This window comes from Canis lupus, chromosome 5 (assembly GCF_003254725.2).
Source record: "Canis lupus dingo isolate Sandy chromosome 5, ASM325472v2, whole genome shotgun sequence".
NCBI lineage: Eukaryota > Metazoa > Chordata > Mammalia > Carnivora > Canidae > Canis > Canis lupus.
The window spans coordinates 40,077,051-40,093,057 of record NC_064247.1 but is presented as its reverse complement, the minus strand read 5'-3'; the positions used below and the strand labels follow the sequence as shown (position 1 = coordinate 40,093,057).

Here is a 16,007-nt window from a genome sequence, read left to right as displayed (position 1 = left end):
AGAGGCTGGAATAGTTGTGGGCTGGCCAGTTTCTCTCCAGAAGACCTCTCTGCACTTGGCTGGCCTGGGCTTCGACACACCTCAGGAGCCTCAGAGAGAGTGTTCCAAGAGTACTTAGTAGAAGTTCAAAGCTTCTTATGACGTACCCTGCAAGTCCCAAGTGTCACTTCCTCCACATTCAAGCAAGTTATTAAGGCCAGCCCAGATTCAATAAGAGGAGAATTAGATTCCGCCTCTCAACTGGAAGATTTTAGAGAATCTGTAGCTGCCTTAGATCTGTCACATAAGGAAAAAAAATTAAGGTCTCTAGCAAGTTCTTAATTGCATCTTCCCTCCCTCATCTACAGCCAAGTCTTTAGTCTTCTTCGATATTTTTTGGGGAAAAAACACAAAACCAATTTTTTCAGATCTGTTTAGCCTAAAAACATAAGGGCTCATATTCATTACCTTGAAATTGACATTGGCCTATTTTGTCTGTAAGTGATGTAATTAATATTTTTAATAACATTGTTTTTCTCAATTATAAAAGTAATACATAGTCATTGTAGAAAAATTGGAAAACACAAAAAAGAAAATGAAGAGGGACACCTGGGTGGCTCAGCAGTTAAGCGTCTGCCTTTGGCTCGGGGTATGATCCTGGAGTCCCAGGATCGAGTCCCACATCGGGCTCCCTGCATGGAGCCTGCTTCTCCCTCTGCCTATGTCTCTGCCTCTCTTTCTCTCTCTCTCTCTCTCTCTCTGTCTCTGTCTCTCATGAATAAATAAAAGAAAAAAGAAAAACAAAATGAAGAATTAAGTTAAAATGTCATCTCACTTAAATTTGGTTTCCTGTTTGTGGCCTGTTGAGGTCTTTTTTGGATTTTGACTCTATCCATTTGTTATTCTCTGTCCCTTCTAGACTATCTCAAAGTCAGTGAAAATGGAGACAAGTATAGGACCGACATTTATGTAATTACTGAGAAACATCAAGTATTTAGAACAAATTGCGTAAAGCAGACCCATAGAAACCTAAAACATCAGCGTCTTCCCATGAGCTTCACAGGAATGCCTACAGATTAGAAAACTGAGTTTAGATTAGGGTTTTTTGTTTGTTTTTAATTATGGACTGCTTCATGAATTTGCATGTTATCCTTGCACAGGTACCATGCTAATCCTCTCTCGTTCCAATTTTGGTATATATGCAGCCAAAGCAAGCACTATAGATTATTTTTCATAAACATTTTTCAAAACCAGAACAAGTTTGCTTAGCTTAATTGATAGAAACTAGGATATTTCCAGTTCCCCATTCTGAACAATAATGGTGTGGCAAACATTCCTGTGGGTGTCTTTGGGGAAACGCATGACTATTTTCTCTAGAATAGATACCTACAGGGGATCCCTGGGTGGTGCAGCGGTTTGGCGCCTGCCTTTGGCCCAGGGCGCGATCCTGGAGGCCCGGGATCGAGTTCCACGTCGGGCTCCCAGTGCATGGAGCCTGCTTCTCCCTCTGCCTGTGTCTCTGCCTCTCTCTCTCTCTCTCTGTGACTATCATAAATAAATTTTTTTTAAAAATGTTTAGAATAGATACCTACATGTGAAATTACTTAGTCAAATCATATTTTTATTTTTTAAAAATATGTTTCTTGTTGCCTTCCTAAAAGCCAATGCCAGTTTATATTCCCATCAGCCAAAGTAAGAATACCCATTTTGGGGTGCCTGGGTGGCTCAGCCAGTTAAGCATCTGATTCTTGATTTCAGCTCAGGTTATGACCTCAGAGTTGTGAGATCGAGCCCAGCATTGGGCTCCCGGCTAGATGTGGAAGCTGCTTAATATTCTGTCTCTCCCTCTCCCCTACCCCTCTCTCATTCTCTCTCTCCTCTAAAAAAACCAGAAATGCCCATTTCCCAAATCTTCATTAACTGTGAATTAAAAATCTTTTTAACTTTTACCAATTTGATGAGTGAAAATAGTTTACTATTTTATTTTATTTTATTTTATTACTATTTTATTTTTTGATGAGACTCAAATGTTTCAAATGTTTCTGACCCTGTTTCCACTTCACTGCATTACTGATTCATTCCTCGGCCAATTTTTCCTTGACTTGTTATTTCATATGTATTATAAGAATATATTCCAGATATTAGTAGTTTGGTATATATATATAGATCCTTTAATTTTGTTATACAGAAACAATTTTATGTAATCCGTTTTCTCAATCCTTTTTTAAATGCTTTTTCTGTTTTGTGCCTTACATGGCTTTCTTTCCCTCAAGAGTATAAACCTATTTATTTAGATTCTAATAATGTCTAATTTTGGCTTTTAAATTTAGCTGTCTGGAGCTTATCTCTAGACGACTAATATCCAAGAGGAGGGAAACTCATGAGGAGACCCCCATGGTCAGCATTGGGAACAGTTCCTATGTCAGAGTGTAGAGAGCTGGAGTGGCAACTGAGCATGGAATCCCATGGAGCCTCATGAGGGAGGCAGCCATCAGTGGCAGCTGAGACAGCAGCATTCTAAAATATGGGGCATCAGAAAGGAAAAAGCTATGCAGAGAAGGGGCCTAGATAGTTTGTGTGCAAATCATCCTGTGTATGCAACCTCAGGCTATGCTGTCCGTGTGTGGGGCTGGACTACTGGAGGTTTACCAGATAGTCTGAGATGGGAACAGAGATATTATTATTTTGGAGGGGGAGGGGAACAGAGATATTAGAATTGAATGAATGTAGACATCTACCCAATCCAAGGAATGAACCCTAAACCCATGTGCGAGGAAGGAAGTGTAGGCTGCATTTGTTGAGATTTCACAAGAACCCACTTGCGTGTACATATGCTCTATACTGTGTTTCACCAAATCTTCAAAATAACCTTGGTTCTCCCAGGGCACTTTTCCTGTACATGCTGAACTCCAGTGAGAAATTAATTTTTCTTTCGTCCTCTATGATCTGTACACTGTTACACCCCTCCCCCTCCCAAAACTGAGTCTAATTTTACAGCTGTGACTATAAAGACATATCAAAAAAGAGTCTCAGAGAAGTCCCAGGAATGAGGATATTTAGGTCATGGTGTGCCCAAGACATCTAGTTCCTGTAGCTGTGAACAGACTGCATTTTCTTTTAAATATTTAAGTTAAATATTTAATTTTAATATTTAATTTAAATATCTTTTAAATATTATAGTTGTCATATAATATTATGTTAGTTTCAGATGCATGATTCAACATTTATTTTATATGTATTACTAAATGCTCACCATTTAAGTGTGTTACCATCTGTCACCATACAGTCATTGTAATATTATTGACTATATTCCCTATGCTGTACTTTTCATCCCTGTGATGTATTTATTTTATAACTGGAAGTTTTGGGATCCCTGGGTGGCGCAGCGGTTTGGCGCCTGCCTTTGGCCCAGAGCGTGATCCTGGAGACCCGGGATCGAATCCCACATCGGGCTCCCGGTGCATGGAGCCTGCTTCTCCCTCTGCCTGTGTCTCTGCCTCTCTCTCTCTCTCTCTCTCTCTGTGACTATCATAAATAAATTAAAAAAAAAATTAAAAAAAAAATTATAACTGGAAGTTTTTACCTCTTTTTTTTTTTTAAGATTTTATTTATTTGAGAGAGAGTGCAAGCACAAGTGAGGGGAGGGGCAGAGGGAGAGGGAGAAGCAAACTCCCCCTGAGCAGGGAGCCCGACTCAGGGCTCAATCCCTGAGGACCCTGAGATCATGACCTGAACTGAAGACAGATGCTTAACTGGCTGAGCCACCCAGGTGCCCCAGAAAGTTGCACCTCTTGATCCTCTTTGCCTATTTTGCCCATCACCCCACCCCTTCCCCAGTGGCAACCACCAGCTTATTCTCTATATTTATGAGTCTGTTTCGGTTTCTTGTTTGTTTGTTCATACATTTGTTTTTTTATTCCACGTGTAAGTGAAATTATATGGTACATGTCTTGTCTGACTTATTTCACTTAGCATACTAGGTTCTTATATGTCACAAACAGCAAGATTTCATTCTTTTTATGGCTGAGTAATGTGTGTGTGTGTGTGACATCTTCTTTACCCATTGGACATGTAGGTTGCTTCCATATCTTGGTTATTGTAAATAATACTGCAATAAGCATAGGAGTGCATACGTATTTGCAGATTAGTGTTTTTATTTTCTTTGGGTACATACCCAGAAGTGGAATTATTGGATCATATGGTATTTCTATTCTTAATTCTTTGAGGGACCTCCCCACTGTTTTGATTTTTTTTAAAGATTTTATTTATTCATGAGACACAGAGAGAGAGGCAGAGACACAGGCAGAGGGAGAAGCAGGCTCCTCACAGGGAATCCAATGTGAGACTCGATCCCCAGACCAGGATCACACCCTAAGCCAAAGGCAGACGCTCAACCACCAAGCCACCCAGGCATCCCCCACTGTTTTTTTCCCCCCACTGTTTTTTATAGTGGCTGCACCAATTTACATTCCCACCAACAGTGCATGAGCATTCCCTTTTCTCTGCATCCTTACCAATGTTTACTTCTTGTTCCTTTGATACTAGCCATTCTGACTGGTATGAGGGGATCGTCTCATTGGGTTTTGATATGCATTTCCCTGATGATGAGTGATGTTGAGCATCTTTTCATGTATCTGTCAGCTGTCTGTATGTTTTCATATCTTTTTGAGAAAAATGCCTATTCATATATCCTCTGTCCATTTTTTATTTTATTTTATTTTTTTATTTGAGAGAGAGAAAGTGAGTAAGAAAATACAAATCAGGGAGAGAGGCAGAGAGAAAGGGAAAAGCAGTCTCCATCTCAGGACCCTGAGATCATGACTCAAACCAGAGGCAAACCCTTAACCCACTAAGCTACCCAGGTACCCCCTCTGCCCATTTTTTAATTGGATTGCTTGTTTTTACTTTGTTTTTTTGTTGTCGAGTTGTATGAGTTCTTTATATACTTTGGATGTTATCCCTTTATCATATACATTATTTGCAAATACCTTCTCCCATTCAGCAGGTTACCTTTTCATTTTGTTGATGGTTTCCTTCACTGTGCAAAAACTTTTTAGTTTGATGTAGTCCCAGTAGTTTATTTTTGCTTTTGTTGCCCTTGCCAAAGGAGACAGATCCAAAAAAAATATTGCTGAGTCTGATGTTGAAGAATTTACTGCCTATTTTCTTTTAGGAGTTTTATGGTTTTGAGTCTTTTATTTAGATCTTTAATCCACTTTGAGTTTATTGTTATGTGTGGTGTAAGCAAGCGATCCAGTTTCTTTTTTTTTTTTTTTTTAAGATTTTATTTATTTATTCATGAGAGACACAGAGAGGGAGGGAGAGACAGACATAGGCAGAGGGAGAAGCAGGGTGTGGGGAGCCCAATGCGGGACTCGATCCCAGGACCCTGGGATCACGACCTGAGCCAAAGGCAGACACTCAGCCACTGAGCCACCCAGGTGCCCCCAGTTTCATTCTTTTGCATAAGGCTGTCCAGTTTTCTCAACACGATTTATTTAATTTTTTTTCATCATTGTATAGTCTCACCTCCTTTGTTGTAAAATAATTAAGCATAATGTGTGGGTTTATTTCTGGGCTCTTTATTCAGTTCCATTGATCTATGTCTATTTTTGTGGCAGTACCATACTGTTTTGATTGCTACAGCTTTGTAGTATATCTTGAAACTTGGGATTGTCATATCTCCAGATTTGCTCTTCCTTCTTAAGATTACTCTGGCTCTTCAGGGTCTCGTGTGTGGTTCCATACAAATTTTAGGATTATGTGTCCTAGCTCCGTGAAAAATACTATTGGTATGTTCATAGGGACTGCATTGTATCTGTAGATTGTTTTGGCAGGTATGAGCATTTTAACAATATCAATCCTTCCAATCTATGAGCATGATTTTCATTTCCTTTTATTTTCATCTTCAGTCACTTTTATCAATGTCTTACAGTTTTTAAGATATAGGTTTCTCAGTTCTTTGGTTAAATTTATTCCTAGATATTTTATTCATTTGATGCAATTATAAATAGGATTGTTTTCTTAATTTCTCTTTCTGCTAGTTCATTATTAGTATATAGAAATGCAACAGATTTCTGTATATTAATTCTGTATTCTGTAACTTTAAAGAATTCATAAATAAATAAAAACTTAAAAAAATAAATAAATAAACCCTAGGGATCCCTGGGTGGCGCAGCGGTTTAGCACCTGCCTTTGGCCCAGGGCGCGATCCTGGAGACCCAAGATCGAATCCCACGTCGGGCTCCCGGTGCATGGAGCCTGCTTCTCCCTCTGCCTCTGCCTATGTCTCTGCCTCTCTCTCTCTCTCTCTCTCTCTCTCTCTGACTATCATAAATAAATAAAAATTAAAAAAATAAAAAAAAATAAAGAATTCATTTATCAGTTCTAATAGTTTTTTGGTGGAGTCTTTCAGGTTTTCTATAAATAGCATCATGTCATCTGCAAATAGTGAGTTTTACTTCTTCCTTACCAATTTGGATGCCTTTTATTTCTTTCTCTTGTCTGATTGCTGTGGCTAGGACTTCTAGTACTCCTTTGAATAAAAGTGGTGAGAGTGGACATTCTGTTCCTGATCTTAGATGAAAAGAGTTCAGCTTTTTACCATTTAGTATAATTTTAGCTGTGGATTTGTCATATATGGCTTTTGTTATGTTGAGGTGTATTTCCTCTGAGCCCACTTTGTTGAGAGTTTTTTATTGTGAATGAATATTGAATTTTGTCAAATATTTTTCTGCATTTATTGAGATGATATGATTTTTACCCTGCAATTTTGTTAAGGTGATGCATCATATTGATTGTTTTGCAAATATTGACACTTCTTTGCATCCCTGGAATAAATCCCACTTGATTGTGGTGAATGATCCTTTTAAAGAGTGCTAAATTTGGTTTGGTAATATATTTTTTTAGCATTTATTTTTGAAGTATAGTTGACATGCAATGTTATATTAGTTTCAGGTGTACCACATAGTGATTCAGCAATTCTGCACATTATACAGTGCTCACCACAATAACTGTAGTTACCATCTGTCACCATACAATGTTATTGCAGTATTATTGACTATATTCCTTATACTGTACTTTACATTTCTGGCACTTCCTTATTTTATAATTGGAATTTTAAACCTCCTAATGCCCTTTACCAATTCTGCCCATCCCTTCACACTCTCCTCTGGCAACCACCAGTTCATTCTCTGTGTTTAGGAGTCTCTTTCTATTTCATTGTCATTTGTTGTGCTTTTTAGATTCCACATACATGTGAAATCATATGATATTTGTCTTTTTCTGGGTTTGCTAATATTTTGTTAAGGATTTTCACATCTATGTTTAGCAGGGATATTGGCTTATAATTTTCTTTTTTTATAGTATCTTCCTCTGGTTTGGGTATCAAGGTAATACAGATCTCATGAAATGAATTTGGAAGCATTCCTTCCTCTTCAAATTTTTGTCATAGTTTGGGAAGGATAGGTATAGGTATAGGTATTAACTCTTACTTAAATGTTTCATAGAATTTACTTGTGACGCCATCCTGTCCTGACCTTTTGTTTGATGGTAGTTTTGGTTGTTTATTTGTTTGTTTGTTTTTTAACCAATCCAGTTTCATTACTAGTAGTCAATCTGTTCAGATTTTCTATTTCTTCCTGACTCCGTTTTGGAAAATGTTATGTTTCAAGGAATTTTTCTTTTAGATTGCCCATCTTGTGGGTACATAATTTTTCATAGTAGTTTCTTATGATTCTTTGTGTTTCTGTGGGATTGGTTGTAATTTCTCTTTCATTTCTGATTTTATTCCTCTCTTTCTTCTTGATGCATCTGGCTAAAGGTTTATCGATTTTGTTTATCTTTTCAAAGAACTAGCTCTTAGTTCATTGATATTTTCTATTTTTCCAAGTCTTTATTTCCTCTCTGATCTTTATTTCTTTCCTTCCACTAACTTTGGGCTTTCTTTGTTCTTCTTTATCTAGTTTCTAATAGACATAAGATTATATTATTTGAAATTTTTCTTATTTCTTGAAATAGTCTCATATTGCTATAAACTTGCGTGTTGGAACTGCTTTTGCTGTATCCCAAAGATTTTGAACAAATGCAAATTTGTTTCCATTTGCATTTGTTTTCAGTATTTTTAAACTTTCTCTTTGATTTCTTCATTGCCCTGTTGGTGGTTTCTTAACTTTTCCTCATCTGTTTCATTTCTTTTCATTTCTTTTCTTTTCTTTTTTTTTGTTTGTTTGTTTCATTCCTTTTCTTTTCTTTTTTTTCTGCTCAATTTGGATGATTTTTACTATTCTGTATCCAGATCATGAGCACCCTCCTGTTGTGACTAGGCCTCAACTGCTCTGGACGCACTGACCCAAGCACAGCTGGCCAAGAGGCCTTCCCACCCCCACCCCCCCCCCCCGCCCGCCCCGCAAAAGCTGCAGACATGCTCGTGGGAGAGCTGCCCCCTGCCCTGGAGCAGGAGTCACTTGGAAGTCGCAGCTGGGACTGCCCACCAGGTGTTGGCAGGGTATGAGCCACTTTGGAGAGGGATACCTGCCAGAGTGAGTGGATTGGCTGTGTAGGTCTGCAGGGGGAACGCTGGGCTGGGCAAGCAGCGCTGGCAAAGTAGATGGACAGTATCAGAACTGCTGCTGATACAGCAGATGGCTGCTCCCCGTCTAGGGCCAGCTAGGCTGAAGGAGGGCAAGAAAAATAGCACCTGCCAGCACTTCCATTATCAGAGAAAGCTTCTACAGGTCCCTGCTCCTCCAGCACACATTCTAAAATTAGTCAGTAAATCTCATTCCAGTATAACCCAGGTGCTTTCCAAACTGCTTCCTCTGTTCTGGGTCTGAAATCCAATGATACTGCACACTGACCCTTTAGGAGCAGAATCTCCATTTCCTATTGCCCTTGGACTCTCCCAGATTTAAGTCCCAACTGATTTTCAAAACCAGACGTTATAGGGGGTTCATCTTACCAGGGTGTTTGGAGGAGGGGTACCTGAAGCAGGCCTTAATCCTCAAAGAGGACTTCTATACCTGTGACATTGCTCCTACCTGTAGGTCCACACTAGGGGCTTTGGTTCCCTACCATGTCTCTGCCCCTGCTACCCTACTCCATGTGGCTTTGCCTTTCATCTTTAGCTGTGGAAGAGCTGCTCTGTTGGTTTTCAGGTGGTTTTTATAGTGAGCTGCTCTGGGTGTAGTTGTAGCCTTGGTGGGAGGAAGTGGACTCAGGGTTCTTTTTCTCTCCCATCTTCCCTAGACCCCAACAAACTGCATTTTCTCATCAGTCTCCTATCTTCCTCCCAGAAGATTTGGGATTTATTCTTTTTAACTTTTTCTAGACTTTCGAGTTTAGTGCCCACAGAGTCAACCCATTCACAGAAAGCTAATGTCGGAACCTAGAGATCCTTGGAAAAGATGCAGTGGTGGGAATGGGGCCAGACAGCTATAGAATCCAGTTGTGGTCTCCATAGTATTGAGCGTGGGACCCATTCCAGCATGTGCTCTGCAGCTTCTCTCCAGCGCTGATGTTTTCACCAAACCCTACTGTTTCCAGGCAACAAAAGGCAAATGAAATGAGCCTTCTAGAAGCAAGTGCTGTGGATTGCTGGCTTTTGCTTTGCTTTTGTCCCCCCACCCCCTCCCGTGTTATTTACGAGTGCTACCTCCACATTCACCCCGTAGAACTTTGTCTACAGTCTCAGCCACTCAAGGGAATATTCCTGGATATTCACTAGTTAGTTGAGCTTCTCATGTAAAAACCCTTCAGTGTATTCACTTTTCTCAAATGACTTTTGCTGCACTGAGGACAAAATTTTATATCTTACACAGTTTTCTTCTAAGCGTTCATAGTAACTTAACCTGTTTTGGAGGTGCTGGAATGTTACCATATATATATACATATGTATATCTGATACCATATACCATACACACACACACACACACGTATCTCTGAGACTTCCTTTCCCCAGAATTATTTTCCACTCAGAAATATCTCCAAGGTATTTATATCCCAGAGAAAGTTAAAGATAATTTGCAATGTGTAATTACCATTTCCCTTAGGGAAATAATCAGCAAGAAGTTCCTTTTTGTTGTTGCTCTGCTTTTCCCCCTCAGTAAATCTTATAGTACATAAAATTGAAAAAGTTCACTCTATTTTTAGCAGCCACAATTCAGTCCCTTAAGATGACCAGTCTGTCTTTTCTGCTTTCCTCCTTCCCTTCCTCTCATCTTCCCTCCCCTCATCCCTCCCTTTCTTCCTGAGATAGAACGTACACACGCACAGTTCTGTGAAATTTCACAATGCAAAGGTACCCATGCAGTTAGCATCCAGGTTTAGAAACACAGCATTGCCAGCACTCCCAAATCCTCTGTCTGTTCCCTGCCTGTTACTAGCTTCCAGTTAAGGGTAGCAATTATCCTAGTCAGTTACCCACAAGCTCAGCAAGGGTCACCTATCCCCCATCCAAGGCCCAGTCAATCCAGATCATCCCTAATCAAAAATAAAGCTTTTCACCCCTGTTTAGGGGTTGGACCTAGAATTAGTCTTTACCTGGTTCCTGATATTCCTGAGAATGGCCAACTAGCCATGCCTAAGAAATTGTTTTCTTTCTGCCCATTACCCAGTGTGTTGGTACAGTCCACATAATTACTTCCTACCATGGCTACCTCGTCCTCCCTCACTGGTTGCTACAGCAATACTGTGTCTTAGCCCATCTCCCTGAGACCCACACATCTGCCTTACTGCCCACCATGTGAAAAACGAGCATTGTCAAAGTGTGGCACCCCACATCAGCTAACTCCTCGTTCACCAAGATATATCATACAGCTCACAAAAATATATCTCAGTGAGCAATGAACCACTTTTGTAATAATGATAGCAACAAAGCAACCATTGAGATTTGTATAGTTCTTTGCATCATTTTACATGAGGTATTGTAAACATATGCATGTTTCTAGATGTTCAGCCAACTATGAGCTGTGTTGAGTTGGGAACTGTTGGTACTTTTGTTGTTCAAATGAAATTACAATTTCAAGTGACATTCAGGGAACAAGAATTGAGGTGGTTCCACTTCACCCTAAGACGGGTAAAGTTTTTACTTGATGGCATCATGTTCTTGGAAGGAGTATATGGCTACAGATCGTAGCTGGTCGTCCTTCATCTCTGCCAGTGTGAGAACAACTCAAGAGTCTTAAACATGACGGATGTGCATTACATGAAAGAGAAGCATTTCCTGACCTGGATGTTGGATTTGATCACCTGCCTAGAATTGGAATCTCCATAATTCTATATATATGTTTTTAAAGATAGGCTACTACTCCTATTTCTAGTATAGTGTTGGTGTGGATGCTGAAGTGCCAGGGCCTGCTTTACGATGTGCCTCCCATTTCCGGAGAGGCCCGTGAGCTGCTGTCTATCCAGAAGCATCTGGGCTCTCTGAGCTCTCCTGACATTGTGAGTGTTTAGATTGATTTTTTTCAACCCTGACTTTGATCTCACCAGATTTTAGTCTCAATCTGTCACTCATTTATACTTGTAGATCAAAAACTGCTCCTCTGTGGCACTCTGTTAACTGAAAGGCAGGGCACTTTGTTATATGAGACAGATGGCATTGTCACCCCTTTGGGTCTGGTCTGTTCTGCCTCTCAGAATGTTCCTGAAGATTGTGCAGATGAAGAAAAATGACATTTGGTATCATTAAAAAAAAATGTTACAAGAAATAAGTGTATAAAATGTTTCAACATTTTTGGAAATGAAAGATTTACCAAATCTTAAAAACTTTAGGTATAAAAGTAAATTTGTGAAAGAAGGAAGGCAGAGAAGGAGGGAGAAAGAAAAGAAAGAAAAAAGAAGAAAGGAAGCACAGCAAACAGGACACGTGCTTTGCTGTTGCACAGAAATGCAGTTTGCCCCTGACTCTGGCCCCAGCGAGATTTCTCTCTGCTCTGGCTTCCTCATCTATGAGATGGGTACAATGCTACTTATGATATACAGTCATTCTGAGAATTAAATGAGGAAATGCCCAGCAGCAGGCACATCGAGGACACTCTACTAATGTCACTGCCCTCCCTACGCCCATTCTTAGAGCTTTATATGTAATAGGCACTGCATCTCGTTTTAGCACCTGAGACTTTTGAGTGAACCGGACACGGCATGGCCCCCACGTAGGTCTTTCCTCTTCTATTTTAACATGCAAACCTCTTGAGAAAATACAAAATTACAGTGTTTCCCATTTCTGAAGCAGCATCCAGGCTCCATCAGGTAGCTCCAGAGTCTCCAAAGAGACTTTTTGAAGCCAGAAATGCAAATGATCAGCTTACCAGGAGGCCTGGCTCTTGCACATTCAGCCTGAACACAGAGACAGGGCATTCTCAGACTTTTATGTAACACTGATGCTTAGCAGCTCTTAAAAATTGGTTGTGCTTGAGTCATGAAAACCAGACCAGAGAGGCATTATTATGGTTGTATGTTGCTCTCAGCCAGATATCCTTCCCCAGGTAAATGTAATTGCAAAGTAGACTGGAGAATCTGACATTCCTGAAAGCCGGCGCTTTGGGGGGACGTTCTGGGGTCCACCTGGGTCATCCTGGACTCTGGCTGGAAGGCAGAAGGGGTTTGATAGAAAGGGCCAGAGGGTTGGGGACTCAGCCTCCTGGAGTGTCTGTCATTCAGCATCCACGTACCATGTGTATGACATGTGACACCACCTCCTCTAGTCTCGGTGTCTTTGTGAAATAAGCCATTTGACCTACCTCATCGCTAGAGGCCCAGTTAGCTCAGACTAACACAGGGAAAATCTAGATAAAATGCTCAAGTGAGGTCATAGGGCCATTTGCTTGCAAACCCCTCAGGACTCCACATGGGAAACTGGGATACTATATTTTTACCACACATTTCCACCTACTTATGTCCTTCAAAACGTCTTTACACATGTGTTAGGAAGAATTCCATAAAGTCTCCCTCCCCTATTCTGATTTACCTTTGTGCTATGTTCCTCTTCACCCCTCCTCTCCTACTAAAGTGCATCTGCCTCTGTGGAGACACCCTTAATCACTTCCCAGAGCAGAGTGGAGCTGCTGCTACTGATTGGCATTTAGTTTGGGCAGAGGGAGGGAGAAAGAGTCCGCATCCACGCCTTCAGAAAGAGTCACCTCTTCATCATCTGTTCACCTTTGCCCACTTTGCCGGCCCTGCTTCCCAGGTTGGGGTGTCTGGAGGAGGAAAAGGATTTCAGTGCCTCCCCCAAGCCCAAGAGGCTGTGGGTGGATTACAGGAAGGAACCCACCCTTGCCCAAGTCCTTTTGTTGCACCAGAAGTACCCAAGACCCAGGCCTCAAGTTTAGCAAAGCCCTGGAAGCGTACATTTCTGCAGTGCCTGGCAGGGCCCCTGGACCAGTCTGTTTCAATACATTTAAGCAGCCACTACATAAGATAATCTAAAAGTTAGGGGTACCTGGGTGGCCTCGTTGGTTAAGCATCTGCCTTCGGCCTAGGTCATGATCCCAGGGTCCTGGGATTGAGACCTGCATCGAGGCTCCCTGCTCAATGCAGAGTCTGCTTCTCCCTCTCCCTCTGACTACCACTCCCTGTGCTTGTGTGCACACATGTGCTCTCTCTCTCTGTCAAGTAAATAAAATATTTAAACACACACACACACACAATAACCTAAGTGTTAAGGAATTCACAGATTTTGGAACCTGACATTTCATTCCATTTGGGATGAACTTTGTGAATCCAGGGAAGAAAACCCCGTTAATATGGAGCATGGTCAGGGAGAAAAAGGCAGTTGGGGGACAGGTGACAGGTGTGAGGATGTAAGAGGTGGATGGGCTCCAGGGCTATCTGGGGCCTGGGGGACCTGCCTGGGGGAGCCATCAGAAGCCATTGTCTCCACGGGCTGCCTGCCTATAAAGATTCTGCTTTCCTTATCCCTGGGGTTCATAAGCAGCTACTAGGGCTCCCACCTATTCCAGAGGAGGAGTTCCTTTTCCCTTGGGAAGCCTCATAATCCTTGGGTATTTGATGTGCTGGCAAGGATACTGTTGAGTATGAAGAGTTTTCTCTCCCTGAGAAGCCCTTCAACGTGTGAGGAGAAGAGAGTATTAGCAGGGAATAAGCCACGAGACCAGCCATGTAGGTTTTTAAGATTTTGTTTTGTTTTGGTCTGCCTGTTGTTAATTGGAGTCATACATCATGATGATCATGATAATGACTCCTCCTTGACCAGATAAACCTGGGAAATTCTGGGACTTAGAAAGCTGATCGAGTGGGTTAATTTGAGAATAAGATGTCTCAAAGCTTATGATGTACCACAGGGTAAGCAGAAAATCCCCAGGTTTTTGAGCTCTGATGACTAAATTTTCATGCTATCCTGTGAATGGATGTGGTGACACTGGGCCATTGCTGGTACCAAAATTAAATGTATTCCTGGAAGTCTTGGGTGGTTTCTTATCCAGACTTCCTGCAGACCCAGAGGTGGATGCCCGTCTTACCATAGTCTCCTTTGTATTCTATGACTTTGCACAGTTTGGAGAGTAATACTGCTTTTTTCCCCTACAGAACATTGATATCACCAATTTCAGCAGCAGCTGGAGTGATGGCTTGGCCTTCTGTGCTCTCCTCCATACGTACCTGCCTGCCCATATCCCATATCAGGAGCTGAACAGTCAGGAGAAAGTAAGTCACCTGCCCAGTCACCCCTGGTCATCCTCTAGAACATGCAAGGGGAATTCCTGTAATACTGTACATCCCAATGGGGTGGTGTTTACAGACTCCAAGTGGAAATTAGGTTATTGATACCAGGCAGAGATAATTATTGAGTGTATGACGAGGTTGTAGGATCCCACCCTCAGTAAATACTTCGCAGTTTCCCTCATTGCCTAGAAAAATGGAGTGAAGACCAGTTTCCTGTGGCTGCTGAGAAGTTCCTATCACCCCCTTTTTTTTTTGAGAGAGAGAGAGAGAAAACCCTGGTGAAATTTCACCTTCATGGTTTTAAAACCTGGGCCAGCATTTTCAGAGTATTTCCAAAGAACTGGAAGCACCATCAAAAAAATTTCCCTGCTTAGATAAGCTTGAGAAACTGCATATTATGTCACATTCTTAGAGGTTCACAGTGCTCATTAGCACAGTAAAGACTTCAAGAAGTCCTACATTAAAGAAACCTGTGTGGCTCCGTTTAACCCTACATAGGTCAGATTCATAGAATTTTTTTAAATTACCTACAAGAGTTGGCAAATTTTCCTGTTGGAGGCCAACTGGTAGACTATGTGTGTCTCTGTCACAACTACTCATCTACCATGGTAGCGCCCAAGTGGCCACAGATGAAATGAATGGGCATGCTGTATTCCAATAAAACTTTATTTACAAAACCAGGCTGCTGGCCAGATTTGGTCCACAGGCTGTAGTTTGCCAAACCCTGACCTAGAACGTCCTATAAAATCATATTTCATAGAGTGTACTTAGGAAAATGCTGGGCCCTGCACTCATTCTCTCAACAAATATTTCTTGCCAGGCATCATACACAGTAATAAAGACAATAGTGAACAATGCAGACCTGACCTGTTCTTTGCCCTCTAAAGTAGACAGTCCATGGGATCCCTGGGTGGCTCAGCAGTTTAGCGCCTGCCTTTGGGCCAGGGCATGACCCTGAAGTCCCGGGATCGAGTCCCACGTTGGGCTCCCAGCATGGAGCCTGCTTCTCCCTCCTCCTATGTCTCTGCCTCTCTCTCTCTCTATGTCTATCATAAATAAATAAATCTTTTAAAAAAATAAAAAATAAAGTAGACAGTCCACAAGTGAGTAAACCTATCAGAGGTGATGTTATAAATAAATAAATAAATTGCACAAGAGTTATGAGAGAAACCTCATGCTGTGGGAGGGAACAGGTTTCCTAAGTTAGATCAGGAAGGCTGAGAAGGCCTCTCTGAGAGGCAATACTCTTCAGAACGAACAAAGAGCCAATAATACAAAGAGCTGGGAGGAGCTTTCCAGGGTAAGGGAGAGCAGCCAGACGAAGAAAATACCTGAGTACTGTCAGA

General features: G+C 41.3%; 1 protein-coding gene and 1 non-coding gene across 8 annotated transcripts in view; one reads left to right on the top strand and one right to left on the bottom strand.

Annotated features, from left to right (window-relative positions):
• The window catches only part of SPECC1 (sperm antigen with calponin homology and coiled-coil domains 1), a 280,247-nt gene that overhangs the window by 244,914 nt on the left and 19,326 nt on the right, over positions 1–16,007 (top strand). For all 7 annotated transcript variants that reach the window (XM_049109489.1, XM_025428243.3, XM_049109490.1 and 4 more), the window contains one exon: positions 14,527–14,643. In XM_049109489.1, the coding sequence (XP_048965446.1) occupies positions 14,527–14,643 (117 nt within the window). The remainder of the gene's footprint in view (positions 1–14,526; positions 14,644–16,007) is intronic.
• Positions 1,095–1,197, bottom strand: LOC112647667 (U6 spliceosomal RNA). Its single transcript, XR_003128417.1, has one exon. It is a non-coding gene; the product is annotated as a U6 spliceosomal RNA (small nuclear RNA).